The sequence below is a fragment of the Bufo gargarizans genome, chromosome 5 (assembly GCF_014858855.1).
Source record: "Bufo gargarizans isolate SCDJY-AF-19 chromosome 5, ASM1485885v1, whole genome shotgun sequence".
NCBI classification, from domain to species: Eukaryota; Metazoa; Chordata; class Amphibia; order Anura; family Bufonidae; genus Bufo; species Bufo gargarizans.
The window spans coordinates 188885162-188904159 of record NC_058084.1 but is presented as its reverse complement, the minus strand read 5'-3'; the positions used below and the strand labels follow the sequence as shown (position 1 = coordinate 188904159).

Here is an 18998-nt window from a genome sequence, read left to right as displayed (position 1 = left end):
AATCTGGAAGGTGAAGTACAGAACCCCACTGAAGCACTATGGAGCGATTCTGTGGGTCTTCTGTCCGTGCCTCTGCACCACAAAAAAAACTGAACTTGTTGAATGGGTCTGCATCTGTCTGCGCCAGCCACACAGATGGTGCCTGTGCACTGGGGACTGCAATTCAATGCACGGAATGGGCAGCACAGGTTCGTGTGCATGAGCCCTTAGATGCGTTCACACAGTCTGTGTTTGATCAGTGATTGTGAGACAACACCAGGAGTTAAGCCTAGAGAAAGATATGGTATAATGGAAAGATCTGCAACTGTTCTGTGTTTTTGAACCGTAACTAGTTTTGGCTCACATCCCTGATGGAAATCACTGACCAAACACTGATGTGTGAAAGTGGCCTTAGGGTTTATGCACGCACATATATTACAGTTCCATACAACCTCCAAGTATGGAGCCATTTTGATAGATTCACTGTTAATATGTTGGCACTGTTGGCAATTTAGCCTGCCGCAGAGTCATGTAGACTGTGATGTGTAAATCTTTAACTGCTGGAGAAAATTGTCACGGTCCCTCAGATGACTGATGTCAGAAAATCAAGGAGACTGGCTGAGCGTGGAGGAATCTAACAACCTCCCAAATTTTTCTTGATTCAGCGTTGATAGGGTTAATGACCACTTCCCTTTTCTCTGCTGTTGCGCAGTGGTCATCACTTCTACCCTTTATAGTCTGACCCTACCTTTGTCGGGTTTGGCTGAGCTGGTGTGAGTTCGTCTTTGGTGTTCCTGTTTGTCCGCCTCTACAGAAGTTAAGTTTTGCGTTTGTTTGTGTTTGTTATATTCCCTGTTGTTTGTATCTGGACCTGAGACAGAGACTTCCATTCGTCCATCTGGGGAGGAATGGGTTGTCTCTGGACCTAACCCTTTTCAAGGGCCTTATAGGGAAATAAGGGCCTAGGTATCCTGCATATGAATATTCCTACCTTCAGGGTCTATTCATATTGATAGGTAGTTGAGGGCCCGGATTAGGGTTGGTTAGGAGGTGACCTTTTTCTTCCCTAGTTTCCAGGTCCAGTTACTGTTACCCTTCCCTCCGGTGTTCAGTGTGGAGTTTTTCCCCCACACTGAACGTGACAGAAATGCTTTCATGTGTCAGGAATATTTTCTGTTACTAGTGTGATTCACATCTAAAATACAGTGATTTTTATTTCAGCTTGAATAAAGATATTGCGGTTACTTCTCTGGCATCAGAGATCCTCAGCACAGTAGGACGTCAATAGAATCCAGGAGAATGTTATCGTTACATGCTCACAAGGACTGGAAAAGGAAACTTCATATTGTACAAAAATTCATCCACATTCTTGAAGGTGCAAATTGTTATTTTCTTATTAGAAAACCGTTGCCTTAATGTTACTGTATTGTTGAATGTAAATGTATATCTTTTGTATGTACATGTATTAGGGTCTGTGGTCTTCTGACCAACAGAATAGCTATGCTAATTGGCTTGAAAACACACAGGTGCCTGGAACAATTGTCTATTTTCTTATGAAATGCAGTTTTTCTTGTTTTATATACCTTTCAATAAACAGAATGTCATTTATAAGGGCTTTGTTTAATGGCATTTTTTCACATAATGCTTTTTTCAAATTTTATGTAGTGATGACTTGAAGGTTTTTCTTAATGTACATCTGTCAGATCTATGAAACTGGCTGACCTGTTACATGTGTGCTTGGCAGCTGACGTCATCTGTGTTGATGCCATGTACATATGTGCCCGCATTGCTGAGAAAAATGAAGTTTTAATATATGCAAATGAAGCTCTAGGAGCAATGGGGGCATTGCGGTTACACCTAGAAGCTCCACTTTCTCTGCAACTACCGCATCCTCTGAACTTTCTCTGCAACTACCGCATCCTCTGCACTGACAGGGCAGGTGTGATAAGGTTTTCACTGCCTGGCCTTGACAGTCAAAATGCACAGGGTGCAGCAGCTGCAGAGAGCTGAGCCTCTAGGAGTAACGGCAATGCACCAATTGCTTCTAGAGGCTCATTTACATATATTAAAACATATTTTTTCTCAGCAATGCAGACACATATGAACATAGGACCAACACAGTTGCCTTCAGCTGCCAAGTGCACATGCAACAGGTCATTCAGTTTCATAGGTAGGACGTAGTGCATGCACTGTGACTTGATGCTGTGCAGTGTCAGGCCACAGTGCAGCAATGGGCCAGGAGAAGAACAGGGAGGTGTGAGTGCTGAAAGAGCGGCTGGAGTAGAGTTTCGGCACCGTCTGGAGCATTAGAGGTAAGTTCATTTAGTTATTTGATCTGAGGTCTGATGAAAAATATTTTTTTCAGATTTTTCTCCTAGGTGCATCTTATAATCCAGTATGTCTTATAAACTGAAAAATACAGTAAATAATACACTCCAACTTTGAAATTGCAGCACCAAGAATTAAAAGATGTGGAATTATCACCGGATCGATAAGACATGTTAATGATATGCAAATGGAAACAAAATAAAAGAACAGTATCAAGTATGAGCTCAAACCACAGAAATACACACACTTGCATGCCTTGGCATGCTGTCAATGAGGTTATTAATGGTTGTGTGAGGAATTTTCTGCCACCATGAATGCACTTCGACATGCAAACCATCAAAATTCGCTACTGGCAGCTCCCTTTGCAGTTGCAAACAAAGATGTGCTCAATAGAACAAAAGTCCAGAGACGCTGCAGGCCATGGTAGCATGTTTAGGCTAATGGCTGTACCACTGGTTCCACAAGCAAAACAATATAACACAAAGCTGTATCTGAAATGAAAACTAGAGGGGTCCGGCTATCATACATTATGCCACGCCACAAAGTCGGGAGTAGGATCGGTGTGATGTTTCTTTGCAAAGGCCTTTTCATGGCGCTGCCTATGTCATCTCCATACCAATCTTCGGCTATCATTTTGTAAAAGGCAAAAGTGGGACTAATTTCTGAAGAGGAGAAACGTCCTTTCCAGCCGCCATTGCCATCTTGCTGTGCGCCATGGTAGCCTTTGAGAGTAGCGGCATAAGGTCAATGGAACATCTGTAGATGGGTGCCTGGCTCGTAGTCAATACAAACGGCTTCTGATGGTTTTTGTAGACATTGTTTGCTGCCCTAGGCTTGGGGTGTGCAATTTTACTTGCACTACAGAAAGGATGATTATGCACCATTCTTCTAATCAGACTGTCTGTGCAGAGGTTTGCCTCTGTGTGTTTCTTGCTGTTGTTGTTTTCCCACTGGAGACGCATCAGAGACACAAAGTTGAACAGGATTTACATCTCAACCTCTGCCGGAGTGATAAACCAAGGGCTCTCAGTGCAAGGATTCTGTCCTTCTCAGTTTGTGACAAGTGGTGATAACGGGCACGTTGCCAAACAGGAGGCTTCACACGATCAACCAACACAATTTGATCCATTTTTTGAGGTTTCATTCAGCTAAAAAACTTTGCTTTCAACCTGGGTTTTATGCCCCTCCTACATGCCAGATTGGAGCGAGGTGCTTGAAAATGTGATCATTTGCAGATCTTAGTGACACTTGCTACTTTCTGGATTTGCACAACCTTACGGCTTGTCTTTCTTGGTGTTGCAATTTCAAAATTGAGTTGTAGTTAAAAGCCCGAATAGTGGCAGCTAGGTGCTCAATGGCTATGATAAATAAGGCTGAAAACAGTAGGCAACCGTGTCTGGGTCCTCAGAAAAAAAACTGCACGGGGTCCCTGCTGATCACTAGAATGAGGGTTTGTGTTCATCAGTTTGAATGGAGCGATCGACATGCATGTTTGCTGCAGTTCCATTCAACTCTATGGGAATGCTAGAGATCGCAGGGTTCAAGCACTTGCCTATCTCCAGTAGCCCCACAGATGTGTACAATGCAGCAACATGCCTGTGTTTCCGCCGCACCATTCAAATAGGGGAACATGAGCTTCTGCTTTAGTTATTGGAGTTTGGACCCCCTCTGATAGGACATACATTGTTGTAATGGGACAACCTGTTTGAAGTATACAAGTATGTAAAGGACAGAATCAATTACCCATAATGTGTCTCCTCCGGGATGGCACTAACCCCTGTCCTTTACATACTTGTATTATTATTCTTTGCACTTTAACTTGGATTTCATTTTGTTGGATTAGTATGAACTGTTACCATTTTTGCCCCCTTTCGGTTGATGCCGCCATTTCCCTGCACTTGTTTTTAATACATGAATTCTCTTATGAATTTTGTAAATAAAGTATACTATTGACTTCATGCAGTCTGGTAGTCTTTTATAGGTATTTATTTTGGCTCTCATACTTGCTGGAGTGGAATGCATGACATTTACATGTGGTTAAGTAATAATATTTCTCAGTGTAATAGAATTAACCAGCCTTTGTAGTAAATTCATAATCCATTTTGTGTTGTATCTTTTCCTAAATATGGTGTTTTCTTACTATGTATACTACTCAGACTTTCTGGCTTCTTAAAAGTGTTCTCTGAGCTACAGACATTGATGACCTATCCTCAGAACACCTGTCACCCGCACCAATCTGATATTTTGGGCTACCATATACAGCACTATTAGGCCATGTTCACGAGTAATGTTGAGTGAAGAGAGCTTTGGATGGTATGTTTAAAACTTTGGAATAATACTGTATGGAGATTCATCTACTGATATGACATGTAGAGTTGATGACAACTATCAAGAATATCTTGAAAATTATGAATCTGAGATCAGACTCCACCAATGTTTTACTCTGATGTTTAGTCTGTGCAGCCAGCGCTATAGATAACCCCAAGAAGGTGCATAACAATGAATTGGGTCCTTGCTGCTGATCGAAATCCGGTTTAGATTTTCAGAAAATATCAGTCTTTTGGTTATATATTAAGATAGTCCTTCTGACATCAAGGGAGTGCCATTTCTCATGCTCTTAGATTTCTGAGACAAGGTGCCTTGTATGACAAATTCTGCACTTCACTAATACACCTTGTAGAGGTGATGCCAACTATCAAGAATATATTGAAAAATATGAACCTGAGAGAAAAATCCTCCGATGTTTTAATCTGATGTGTAGTTAGTGCAGCTGGCACTATAGACAATCCCAAGAAGGTGCAGGGCAATGAAATCCTGGACTGAGATTCTTTAAGGCTCTGAAAGAAAAACCTGACAAGATGGTGGTTAGAAATCTTGCTTTGCAGCTGTGCCTTGATGGTGTAGAATTGCACCATGAGTGTTTTTTGTATACATAGCTGGTTTTTATCACGTCTTAACTATCAGAGAAGATTGTAAAGTTGGGGCTTCACTCCCCTGAATAGAGCTCCTTGCGGCCTGTTCATTTATATAAACCATTTGGTAAATTAGTTTGACTGAACAAGCATTTGGTGGTTGCGAGGGTAAGGTTGGAAGTGATCTAAGGCCAGTCTGACAGACCTCATACCTTTCAGGTTGGATGACAACCCCTTCTTCTTGTGCCATATTTTCTGGACCCAGAATCTGACTACATGTGTACCCGAGACACACATGGAGTCATCCATACTGAGTACTTTTCTGAGGCTGGGGAATCACAAATTTGCCAAATAGCAGATTCTGGGGTTTAAGCCACCACGTCAGGTCTTGGCTAATTGATGATACATTCAAAAAGCCCCTTATCTAGGCTCACGTGACACCTGTTCCAAGGCGTGTATATTGTCTTCTGGGAAGTGGACATGAGATATGGCCCATAGTATCATATCTATGATGAAGATTTGACAGCTAAATGTCATACCAAAAGGACAATTTGGGGTGAGGAAAGTGGTGACTCACTTACTTCAAGATTATCTCTCCCCTCTGCAGAAATATTTATGGTTAAATGATGAGTGTTTATGATGAAACCAGGTGTTTCAGCTCCTGAGTTGGGACTAGCTATGACTTCTTGTAATTGATCAGGGAGCCATTATCTTGTAACAGCTGCACGCTTGCGTGCAGATCCATCAGAAACTGTTGGTTGAAGGCAGACTTTACCTGCCAATTGTTAAGAGATGGGATGTCAGTCACACCTTGCATCCGTAGGGACCCTGTTAGACTCACTATGATCTTGGCCAAACACAGGCAAGTGAATTGTAGATGAAGAATGTCTGAGTTTGTGTGTACTATGACCATGGAAAATTTCCTTTTGCTGGGAATGTGCAAGTTGACATTTGTGAAGTCTATTGCGGTCAGAAATCATTTTCCTCCAAAGCACCATGGCTGATCGAAAAATGTTCATTTGAAATTTTCAGTTTACAAGGGATATTTCCTTTTAATACCGCCTTTTAGAGATGAGCGAATTTCATATTTTGAAATTCATTTGCGCTTCATTTGGGGGTAAAAGCAGAATTAGTAACATAGTACATAAGGCCGAAAAAAAGACATTTGTCCATCCAGTTCGGCCTGTTATCCTGAAAGTTGATCCAGAGGAAGGCCAAAAAAAAAAAAAAAACCCTGTGCGGTAGAAACCAATTTTCCCCACTTTAGGGGAATACAAAATTCCTTCCCGACTCCAATCAGACTAACTCCCTGGATCAACGACCCCTCTCTAGTAGCTATAGCTTGTAATATTATTACGCTCCAGAAATACATCCAGGCCCCTCTTGAATTCCTTTATTGTACTCACCATCACCACCTCCTCAGGCAGAGAGTTCCATAGTCTCACTGCTCTTACCGTAAATAATCCCTTTCTATGTTTGTGTACAAACCTTCTGTAACAGATCTCCTGGCACCCGGACTGGGTACCTCCGTTGATGGATGCTCCTAGTGCTTCCTGAGGGCTCCAAGCACTCCACTTGACACTGTAATTGCTGCCGACCACACGAACCGCCGCAGCTTTGTTGAGGTCTCGCTGCCTTCCACCCACCCTGGGCCCAAGACCAGGATCCAACTTCCAGTGGGTAGAACCGTGTTGTAATCCCAGGGGAGTATAATACCGATAGCAATCCCCAGAGTAAATATAGCTGTTCCCCCACACATGTGATGACACTCTATGTTGAGGGTAAAACAGGAACTCCCTTTATTGAAGATCAACTCAGTATATATACAGTTCAAGAAGTCTAACAACATAATGCAATCAACCATGAACAGACATCTTCACCCCCTCCATAATGAATGAATAGGGAGAGAGGAGACACGTGATGGGATTATCTCCTGAGTGTATCATAGGGTGATCTACTCATCTAGGAGTCGGCTGCTCCTAGAGTCAGCTATCTGAATCCCATCACTAACACAATCAGTGGGAGTCTCAGTGCAGAGTTAACCCTTTTTGTGTTGCTGAATCCACACCATGCCTTTTTAATGGGCAATAGGAAATATGTGGCATATATATTCCACATATAAATCAGGTCTCCCGATATCCTATTAGAACTATTGGGGTGCCTGTCCACGGTGCAGATTACACCATTTTTCTGTCCGGATTTTGTGCAGAAAAACAGCAGCATGGATACAGTAGCAACAACATGATTGGACAAATAGCAATTTTTTTTTTACTTAGGTGCAGAAATTGACCTGCTGTGCAGATTTAAAAATTTGCAGTATTTGTTGCATTTTTCTTGCACTGATTTCACCCTTTCAATGAAAGGTGACATCTGCAGGAAATCCACAATAAACTGTGCAGATTTTCTGCACATACATCTGCAGCAGATACCCCTAGGACAATTTTACTTTATTAAGGACTGCACATGCTGAATGGAAGCGTGGGTCTCCCATCCAGACCAGACCCCCACCTCATGCAGCGCTGGACCTGTCCACGACTGGGAGGCTGCAGGCACAGAGGGAAAAACTCTTAAAACCAAGTCAAAGCATTGCCTGGTTTCATTTTGCAGAGAATAAGGTCTATGTAATGAACAGGTAGGGCCATGATCAGCAGCTACCTCTTCTGGTAAAGGCTGCTAGCATTCCCTGCCGTGTCTGGATTTCCTTAACTTCTTCTTGGAGTCTCCATAATAGACCAGGCATCTAATAAGAAAATATGTAGTATGACCACTCCGGAGTTGACCACTAGGGATGAGCGAATCGACTTTGGATGAAACCTCTGAATTTGATTCGCATAAAACTTTGTTCCAATACTGTACAGTATTAGAATGTATTGGCTTTGATGAGCCAAAGTTATTGCTTTGCAAAGTCTCGCGAGACTTCAGGTAATAACGTCAAATTAATTTGTACTGTAAAAAAACGAGATTTTTGTATAACTTACCAGTAAAATCTCTTTCTCGCTCTTTCCTTGGGGGACACAGAAGACCTTGGGTATAGCTCATCTCCCTAGGAGGCGTGACACTAAGTAAGAACTGTTAAGCCCCTCCTCCACAGCTATACCCTCAGCCTGGAGAGAGAGACTGCCAGTTGCGTGTCCAAGTAGTGAGAAAAGGCAAAGTCCAAAAGTGGAACCAACAAGCCAACTACCCAACGGGTAAAACAAACTCGGAAACAAAGAATGGGTGGGTGCTGTGTCCCCCAAGGAAAGAGCGAGAAAGAGATTTTACTGGTAAGTTATACAAAAATCTCGTTTTCTCGCCCAATTTCCTTGGGGGACACAGAAGACCTTGGGACGTTCAATAGCAGTCCAAGAGGGGAGGGACCACAGCACCAGGGCAAAGCACCCGAAGGCATCAAGAAACCGCCGCCTGCAGACCAGGCGGCCCAAGGCAGCAGACGCCGAAGCCCCAGTGCGCACCCTGTAGAACCCAGTAAGGTGTGCAAGGAAGACCAGCGACCGCCTTGCACAAAAGCATGGCCGAAGCCTTATGCCTCCGGCCCAGGAGGCACCGACCGCTCCGGCTGAAATGAACGGTGACACCAAAAGCAGAACCCTGCCCTTGGTGCGGTAACCACAGCAATAGACACAGAGAGCGAAGGAAAGCCACCCTGGAGGCCGTCAACTCTTTGCGCGGACATCCTGGAAACACAAGAGACCGAACGCAGACAAGAGCCGGAGATCTCCAAGTAACAACTGCAAAACCAAACAATCTCCAAGCGGTGAAGCGCCCGTTCCCGGAGACGGGAAGGGGATGACCAAAGCCTCGTAGATAAGAAGGCAGATACCACCCTCAGAAGGAAGGGACGGGGAAACAGCCCCGTCCTGGAAAAGGACAGAGGGCACAGAACACGAAGGGCCACCCATCAGACATGATGGCAACAGAAAACACAACTGTACAGGACAGCAGGAGTAGGGAGAACGTCTACAACGGCACCAAGGGAAAGAGTGGAGCGCCAAGAGCTCAGTGTGTAGTTCCCAGGGCGGTACCAGGGAACGGTACAGAGGAACCAAGAGCCACTCTGTGGAAGAAGGTCATGACAGGCCCAGGAGGGCCAGAAAACGCTGCAAGGGAAAGGACAGCGCCGACACTTGACACTTCAGTAACAGAGTCCCAGTCCTAGGGTCAGGCCGGACTAGAGAAAGACAGAACCAAGGGAGAGAAAGCAGAGTGGGGGAATGCCCCACTTACCACAAAACCTAGTCAAGAACCCCAAGTCCGACAACCGAACCCGGACGAAGCACAGTCGGGAGCGAACACCAGCGCGCTCGCAGGAATCGCCTGGCAAGCGGGAAAAAAACCCAATGTGATCAGGCGCAGACCAGTAACACGGCCCAAGGGTCGGAAGAAAACTCCCGTCGGCCCCCGAACAACATAGTCCCGTATCCAACCGGAGTGGGTGAGCAGAAGGACAGACGGAAGAAACCGGAAGGGTCCGCCCAGCAGCCGACAGATGCCAGGACAAGACAGGCCAAAGTCCAAGTCGACGTAGCCACCACAGGAAGGAGTTCTACAGTCCTGGTGAGGGAAAGTCAAGGACAACCGTGACCGAAGGGTAGTCCTCCCAAGTTACCGAAAAGGTAAGTCCAGCAGGACCATATGCCCAGAATGGAAAGGCAATCTGCACCCAGCGGGAGGACAGAACGCAATAGGCCTGGCAAACAGGCACACAGCTAGTACTGCCAGCGAAAACGAGGGAGACGGTACGAGACCACAAGTAACCCCCGGAACCATCCAAATGAACAACCATGCTCACCCCCGAAGGGGAGGGGGCAATGACGAAAACAGCCTCTGAGGCCTGGCCGGTGCAGAAGCCACCTCGGAGTGACAAACTCAGAGAGGAAGCCAAAACAACCGAGCCAGCGAGGAAAAGCAGTCGAGACAGAGGCCGGCATAACACCCTCCAAACCGAAAGGAGGAATGGCAAACAGGGAAGCCACAGGACAGTTCAAAAGCCGAATACCTGCTACTCTGTGAGACGACCTGCAGATCGCCTCGCAGAAGGCGAAAACCCTGAAGAACCCAAAAGTGGAGGTCCCTCAGACCTGGATAGACGAGCACCCAAGAGAAGTTGGGTGACCCTACCCGAGAGGAGCGGTCTGTTCCTGGTAGCAGATCAGACTGAAGTGCAGAAGGCGCCAAGACAACGCTCTTGACCCGACGGCTTGCGCGGGGAAGCAATGTCACGGGAGGACGAACGGGTACGCATCAAGGTACCCCGAACACCCCCCAGGTGGAAGGGCCAATGAACATGGCTGGTGCAGTCACAACGGGACCACACCAGAGAATGAGTGCCACCCAGCTCGGTGCAGTAGCGAGCCAGCAGAGCCCGTCTACATATATACAAGTTATACAGCGGTGAATACATTGGGCATTCATTTGTTGTGTGTTGGACAACACCTTAGGCTCATACAGGTGGACAGAATGACCTCTTCAGAAAAGAGTGCAAAGCTAGCGACAAGCAGCCTCACCCCAAGAGAAAAAAGTATGTCGCAGGAGGAAGGGAGGCATACGTACTAGCAAACCGCAGGCAGCGAGAAGGCCAACCCACCCACGGGAGGAGAAGGCAAACACGGCCCAAACAACGCACAGAGCGCACAGCCAAGCATCCCACAGTATCCATGGAAGTACAAGTGCAACCCGAAAGGGAGTTATGCACAAGGCTAGTACAGGGGGCATGCTATGGAACGCAAGCAGTCCGCCCAGAAAAGGGGGGAGAAAAGCACCTGGCAAACTCTGCAGACGGCAAGAGTGCAAAGGCCCGCACCAAAGGACCTAGTGAAGGGGGAAGGGCATGCACAGGATTATCCGGGCATTAAATTATTGTGCAATAATCCACCCAACACCGAATTTTGTGAGAGTGCAACGAGTAGTTCGCCAATGAAAGGGGAACGTCCAGTACAGCATATAGAAGGACAGCCGTGAATCTCATGAGCGCGCAAATTACCGCCCACGGAACGAGAAGTGGTCATGCACAAGGCCAGCACCGTTTCTAAAGGGAGTGCAAGCAGCGCACCCATGTTTAGAGGGCCATGCTCCTGGCCAGCAACGTATTCGGTGAGGGTGCAATGAACCGCACACGGCAGCATCGCATCCCAGGAGAGCGCGAGCACCCCGCCACGGACGGGGCCATGCACATGGCCAGCAACGTACTGGCGCAAGAACAAACACCGTCAGTGAAGGTGCATGTATGTCGCCTGAGGAGAGGAGGCATGCCCATGCCGGCAGCAAAGCCAGCGAGAGTGCGGTACACCGCCCAAGGAAGGGGGGGGGGGGGCCATGCCTATGACTGGCAGCGGATCCGGTGAGAGTGCAAGCACCCCGCCATGGAAGGGGGTCAAGCACGTGGCCAGCAACCTACCGCGAGAGAACAACCCCAGCCAGGAAGAGTATGTATGCCGCCCGAGAGAAGGAGGCATGCTCCAGGCTGGCAGCGAAACCAATGAGAGTGCAGCCTACCGCTTATGGAAGGGAGTCATGCACAAGGCCGGCAGCGAATCCATTGAGAGTGCAGCGTTCCGCTTATGGAAGGGGGACGTGCACATGGCCGGCAGTGAACCCAATGAGTGCAGTGTTCCGCATATGGAAGGGGGACGTGCACATGTTTTATACCCATGGCCGACAGCGAACCCAGTGAGAGTGCAGCGTACCGCCATAGAAGGGGGATACACACATGGCCGGCAGGAATCCAGTGAGAGTGCCGTGCTCCTTGAGGGGTCATGTACATGGCCAGCACCGTATCTGGTGAGAGTGCAATTCTTCTGCCCCAGAAGGGGGTCATGCACCTGTCCGGCATTAAATCCAGTGAGAGTGATGCACATGGCCAACCTGTAACTGGAGAGGCGACGTTCTGCCTATAGACGGGGCGCCTGCCTTTGGTCAGCGCCGCATCCCGGGAGATGGCAAGGGTCCGCCTAGAAGGGGAACATGTAGCTGGCCAGAACCGCAGCAGAGGAGCGCAACATGCCGCCTACGGAAGGGGGGCATAGCGTGCGGCCAGCACTACTGCATCAGGCTGCAGCGTCCTGCGCAACCATTCCGTTATTTATTAACTTTTTTTTTTTTTTTTTTTTTTCTTAAAAACACAGCCACTCTGAGGCAAAAAAGGGGCCACCATACAGGGGCACAATCTCACACAGGCCCACCAGGAAGCCCAGAACATAGAGGGTGTCCTCTAGATGGGAGCCGGCCCCTGGTGGCCGGTACCCAACAGGTTAACAAAACATCCGGCCTAGGGGGCGGCGCTGCGATCCCCTGGGGGCGGGGGACCCCCAGGCGGGAAGAATTCGCGCCGCGAGAAGTTCCCGCCCCCTCCAACTGAGGCTGGAAGTTTGTGGCCTAGTAGGCCGAGAAGCCGGGGCCTAGATTTTCGCGGCGCCCGGCCGACCGGGAGTACCGGCGGTCGGCCGGGACCGGGAGGGAGCCGGCTGACACATGCACTAACGGCCCGCGGGTGCCCACCCCGCGGGCCGACAGAGACAAAGGGCCGGATTGCGGCCGTGCAGGCCGAAGCCTGGGTCAAAGGTTTGCGGCACCCGGCCGGGAGCCGGCAGACGCATGCACTAACGGCCGCGGGTGCCCACCCCGCGGGCCGGCCGAGACAAAGGGCCGGATTGCGGCCGAGCAGGCCGAAGCCTGGGTCAAAAGTTTGCGGCTCCTGGCCGACCAAAAGCCTCAACAGTCAGCCGGGGCCTGCTGGAGCATCGCGCTCAGTACATGCAGGCAGTGAGGGCCTTGCGTCCGGCAGCTTCTGGAGCCGGCAGCTTCTGGAGCGGGCCCTTGGCCCTAGACACCGGTAAGGAGGGCGGGGGGACCCTGAAGTCCAGCACTGCACCCCCTGCCCTAACGGCGCCCGTGGAGGAGGGACAGGGCAGTCAGCGAGGGCCCCCTGTACTGAATCTGCGACCGGTAAGGGGGACGCCGGCATAACCCCTGTGTCAGAGGCAGCTAGGAGCGGGTCTCCGGTCCTAAAGCAGAATTCCTCCACAGCCATCCATTGCTCACCCCTGTGCAATGCCCTATGAAGGGGCAGTGTATAGTCGCCCCGCGGTCACCAGTATGGTGGTGGTGTGGGGCTATATGATTATTGGGCAACAGCTGGATATGAGAGACAGCCCTGGAGCCAGAAAATGGCTGTTCCCAACGACACCTCAGGGTCCAGCAGGGACCAGTATGGGGGTCCAGCACGCAGGAGACCGGGGAGGGAATGAGGGGAACGTAGGGCTGGAGAAGCCTCTCTCTTACCACAGCCGTCTTCACCCTCGGTCCGTTCCAGCAGGGTCGCCCCTTCAGCTACTGGCACCGTAGTGGCAGGACGCTGGAAGAGGGACTTGGCGTGCGGGCGACCCTTGCGCTGGCGGGATGCAGGGGAGCTGGGCTGCCCTGGTCCACCTTGCCTTCTGTGGGGGAGGCAGCAGTGCGGATGACCGGCACTGGCACAGCTCGACCCCGGGAGAAACAGAGAGGTCTAGTGCGACTCTGTTGTCCCTGATGATCTGAAGAAAAAGACAAAAGCAAAAAGCAAAAATCAAAACTAAAAACCAAACAGGAGAAAAACAGCCCTGCAGTAGCAGGGAGTGTCTTGCCTCCTTGGACACTAAGCAAAAACTGGCAGTCTCTCTCTCCAGGCTGAGGGTATAGCTGTGGAGGAGGGGCTTAACAGTTCTTACTTAGTGTCACGCCTCCTAGGGAGATGAGCTATACCCAAGGTCTTCTGTGTCCCCCAAGGAAATTGGGCGAGAAAAACATTTTCCAAACTCAGGTTCGGGAAATGTTATTTTACAGTACAAATGAATTTATGACGTTATTACCCAAAGTCTTGCGAGACTTTGCAAAGCAATAACTTTGGATGTTTCATCCGAAGTCCATTTGCTCATCCCTAGTGACCACAACATAGACCACAGATAGCAGAATAAACACAACTGTGATAAGTGCACTGACAATATCTGTCTTACTTAGGTAAGTAGAGGACCCAATTTGTTGGGTGTATACATCATCATAGTGAACTGGAAGCCATGTCACAAACACCAGGTAGCATACAGCTGTGATAAATGCACTGTTATGGTCTGTCAGTCACCTTTAGAAGCTTAGGGCACCATTGGTTCATAAAGAACCAGATGTTAGACATAATTACATTTCGGTAACACCGTGCGTGCACTGTATCATCAGCTCCCCTCTACCTAATGACACATGCTCAGGAAAACCACATAGACCAGCGAAACACTGCACCTAAGTCAAAAAGAAAGTAGGCAGTATACAGACAGGGAGCCCAGAGAAGCTTTGAGAAAGTGTCTGTAAATGGGGTGGAAAATAGGCTGCAACAAGCATGATGTATTAAACCTCAAGGGTAGTGCCCCCTGCTGCAAACTCAAACTAAAGGGGGAAGACAGTTGGTAAACCGGCAGTAAGCCATTTGTGACTGTGCTGCCATAGGACATCCAGAAAATTAGACATTTTGTCCTACACCTCATCTAAACATGTCACGTGGGCTACTTTCCTGCAGTAATCTGCTTTAGATATTGCCATGGATCCACAGCAAATGCTGCATGAGTTGCTTCTGGTTTTCACCCTCTGCAAAAAATGAAATCCACAGTATAAAATGACAAGGTGTGGATTTCAAATTCACACTGCAGGTTATGTGAGGATATTTTTTTAAGGGCCAATTTCCATTGTCATGCAATTCCACAATGGGAAATACACAGTATGTAAACCACATGTGGTCGTACCCTTACAGTTGCCAGAGCATTAAACCATATTGCTCCAAGTGGACAATACATTTAATTATGTGACTTGCATGTTACATGCTGCTGCTTACAGACCACCCGACATCCAAGAGCCCTCTGAAAGATCCTGCCATTCCGCTACCCCCCCATGAAAAGTCCAATAATGATAGGAGGGTGTGCAGTTTGGACCATTTCTACACTGAGATAATCAAGGAAGATATTACTTTCCTTACACAAGAGGATGCATACTAATGGCTTGTGACCCAACAGATCGATGAATCTGCCATACCAAAACAATTTACTAACCTGTCAGAAGTGTAAAAAGGCCTTTCCAAACCTATATCTCTAAGCATAAAGGCAACATGCCATCAGAAAATAGGCCCTGCACACAATCTAGATACCTACCGTGTGTACGCCACACTATAGTAAAAATGCCTACTGTCTGCAAAACAGACAGGAATAGGACCAGCTTTAGCTTTTTGCACAGTGTGCTATGTGCATTTTACAACTCCATTGGGTCCCCATCTGATCCAGAAAAAAATATGGACCAAAAATATGGTCTTGTGCATGAGGTCTAATGTTAAAAATCACATTTGTATGTTAGACATTTTTAAAGTTTGGTCATTTTATTTTGACATTGTCCACTAAGCCTAATAGGAGCCACTTCTGTAAACATCACTTTTCAAGTTCTGCACTTTGGATCATCAGCTTCTGATCGGCAGGGGTACGACATCAAGGACCCCCGCCGATCAACTGTTTGAGAAGGCAGCGGCGCTCCAGCCTTCCCACTGTTTACCGCCAGCCCACTGACATCACGACTAGTATCAACTGGCCTGGACACAGCTAAGCTCTGTTCACTTGAATGGAGCTTAGCCCCCACCCTTGCTAGTTGAGATGTCACTGGGCCAGCAGTAAACAGTGAGCAGGCCTCGTCCTTCTCAAACAGCTGATCGGTGGGGGTCCCGGGTGTCGGTCCCCCGCTGATCAGAAGCTGATGCTCTATCCAGAGGATAATCAGTTAAAACAAAGTGCAGAACCCCTTTAACTCTGCACATATCACAGAGCATGTCCAGAAACCACCTCCGTAGACGTCAATCACAGCCCGTGTAGCTGCTGTAAGGCACATCTGAGGCTACATTCACACGTGTTTTGTACGGATCCATCATGTATCTACACAGACAGATCCGTTCAGATAATACAACCGTCTGCATCCATTCAGAACGGATCTGTTTGTATTATCTTTAACATAACACACCTATTTGAGAACACACATTCAAAATATCTAATTTTATTATATCCCATGATTACCCATAAGGGACAGATTATGCAGGAGAGAATATGGAAACAATGTATGTCCTCCTGATTACACTGAACTGGTAAGGACACAAAGGCAATATTAAATTAGAACCACCACAGTTAGGCTACTTTCACACTTGCGTTTGATCGGATCCGTTCTGAACGGATCCGATCATATTAATGCAGACGGAGGCTCCGTTCAGTACGGATCTGTCTGCATTAATAACTTAGAAACATTTCTAAGTGCGAAAGTAGCCTGAGCGGATCCGTTCAAACTTTCAATGTAAAGTCAATGGGGGACGGATCCGCTTGAAGATTGAGCCATATGGTGTCATCTTCAAGCGGATCCGTTCCCATTGACTTACATTGTAAGTCTGGACGGATCCGCACGGCCAGGCAGACAGCTGAACGCTGCAAGCAGCGTTCAGCTGTCCGCCTGGCCGAGCGGAGGCTGAACGCCGCCAGACTGATGCAGTCTGAGCGGATCCGCATCCATTCAGACTGCATCAGGGCTGGACGGAGGCGTTCTGCTCCGCTCATGAGCTCCTTCAAACAGAGCTCACGAGCGGACAGCAGAACGCTAGTGTGAAAGTAGCCTTAAGTAACAAACACTGCCCAAGTCCTACACCCACCCAGCATCCATCAAGGACACCATCTCAGAGGGTACAATGCCAAACTGTGAAATAGAGACAAGTGCTAACAAGTCAAACACAATATTACTCTTGAGCAGCCTAATAACATACACATGAATGGACACAACTGTGGGGATACCAGCCAGCGCTCAGGAGACACCACCCAATGTACGTTTTGCCATCACTTCCTCTTGTGCCCTCTGAGATGGTGTGTTATTGATGGATGCTGGGTGGGTGTAGGATTTGGGCAGTGTTTGTTACTTAGCCATGATGGCTATGTCGGGTATATAAAGCAAATGCTTTATATATTTGATGTCATTGCCTGTGTCCTTACCAGTTAAGTGTAATCAGGGGACACATTGTTCCCATATTCTCTCCTGCACAATCTGTCCATTATGGGTTTTATTTTGTCTAGTGTAATCATGGTATATAATATAAGTAGATATTTTGAATATGTGTGCTCTCAAATTGGTGTTTGTTGTTGCATTATCACACATTATTGGCCGAGATTTGTTTAATGTTGGAGTTCTGTAACACAGCCAAGACAGATCCGTCTTGAATACCATTGAAAGTCAATTGAGAATGAATCAGTTTTCTATTGTGCCATAGAAAACCGATCCATCCCAATTGACTTAGTGTTATGGTGTTCGCCTCCAAAGTGGAATGGAGACAGAACTGATCCTTTTCAATTCAGACTGCAAACTTCTCTATTTTAGACTGCTTGCGAGAGTCCTGACCGGATCTCACTAACAAAGCCAGTGTGAAAGAAGCCTAAGGCTACATTCACACAAGTGAAAACTGGCGTGTAAAAGGAAATCACATGATTAAGAACAATGGTAGTCTATAGGGTTAGTCACCTGGCCCTTTTTGACAGTTTATATACAGTGTTTATATTTGAAGGGCTCTTCCTGTTCTGTGCCTGCCATTCAAATGACCAGTGCTATAGCCCCACTAGTTAAAGGGGTTGTTAAGTTTCCTATATAGATGATCTATCCTCCGAATAGATTATCAATAGGGATGAGCAAATAGACATTGGATGAAACATCCATCCAATTTGCATAAAACTTGGTTTTCATACTGTACAGAGCAAGCGCTTTGTACAATATTAGAATGTATTGGCTCCGATGAGCTGAAGTTATTACTTCAAAGTCTCATGAGAAGTCACATTATAACGTCAGAGATTGATAGTTTTTTAGTCTATTTCTGTAACTGGTTCGGTTCCAAGACGTACTTTGGACCCGAACCAGAGTTCAGGAAATTGTTTACAGTATAAATTTCTTAAACTATGCAAAGTCTCAAGACTTCGTTAAGTAACTTCAGCTCATTGTTGCTGATACATTCTAATACTGTATGGAGTGCTTGCTCTGTACAGCATTGAAACAGTTTTATGCAAATCAACTTTGGATGTTTCATCCGCAGTAGAGTCGCTCGTCGTTAATATCAGATCAGCCGTTTGACAATGCAGCACAAAGTGAGAGTTGCCTTCTCTTTACCGTTGGCGCAGCAGTGTTGTTACAGTTCCTTCATCCCATTCACTTGAATGGGATGGAGGTTAGACATTCTTCTCTAAAGTAGGAGGATCAGGCATGCTGAATCTGAACACAATCCTTTTGTTGTAAGGAGAACCCACCTACAGGGTGGCGGTAGATTACCCAGTCCTTCCCACTGACGACACTTGCACCCTTTTTAAGAGTATGCATGTGTACACACACGAACAACGGCAGAGCACTTTATCAACAGCTATTGAGGGTCTCTAGGCACCATTTGTCTGCATGTTGTAAACCATCCCAAGACATCAAAATCCTTCAGAAATCATAGCATTTTGAAGAAATCCATGCATAGTTAGACCTGTAAATATCTGCTTGATCTTCTGATAAACATTCTTTACATTTTCCACCTGCTCTCCATCACTGTTGCAGCTCCCTGGCCTTCAAGTGCCCACCTGTCAACTTTCAAATGGTCACATGTGCCCCTCCCAACCACTGACTGGCCTAAGCAGCACATGTAATCTCATGTGTGCAGAAGCTGACAAATGGTGACTGGAAGTCCACTGATAGCTGGAAAGGTAGGAGCAGGAGTATAGATTTCTCCAC

At 47.3% G+C, this 18998-nt stretch overlaps 1 protein-coding gene across 5 annotated transcripts in view; it reads left to right on the top strand.

The window, feature by feature from the left end:
- Positions 1–1568, top strand: part of ULK4 (unc-51 like kinase 4) — a 708846-nt gene extending 707278 nt beyond the window's left edge. For all 5 annotated transcript variants that reach the window (XM_044293413.1, XM_044293414.1, XM_044293410.1 and 2 more), the window contains exon 37: positions 1201–1568. In XM_044293413.1, the coding sequence (XP_044149348.1) occupies positions 1201–1267 (67 nt within the window). In that variant the 3' untranslated portion in view covers positions 1268–1568. The remainder of the gene's footprint in view (positions 1–1200) is intronic.
- The last annotated feature ends 17430 nt before the right edge of the window (positions 1569–18998 follow it).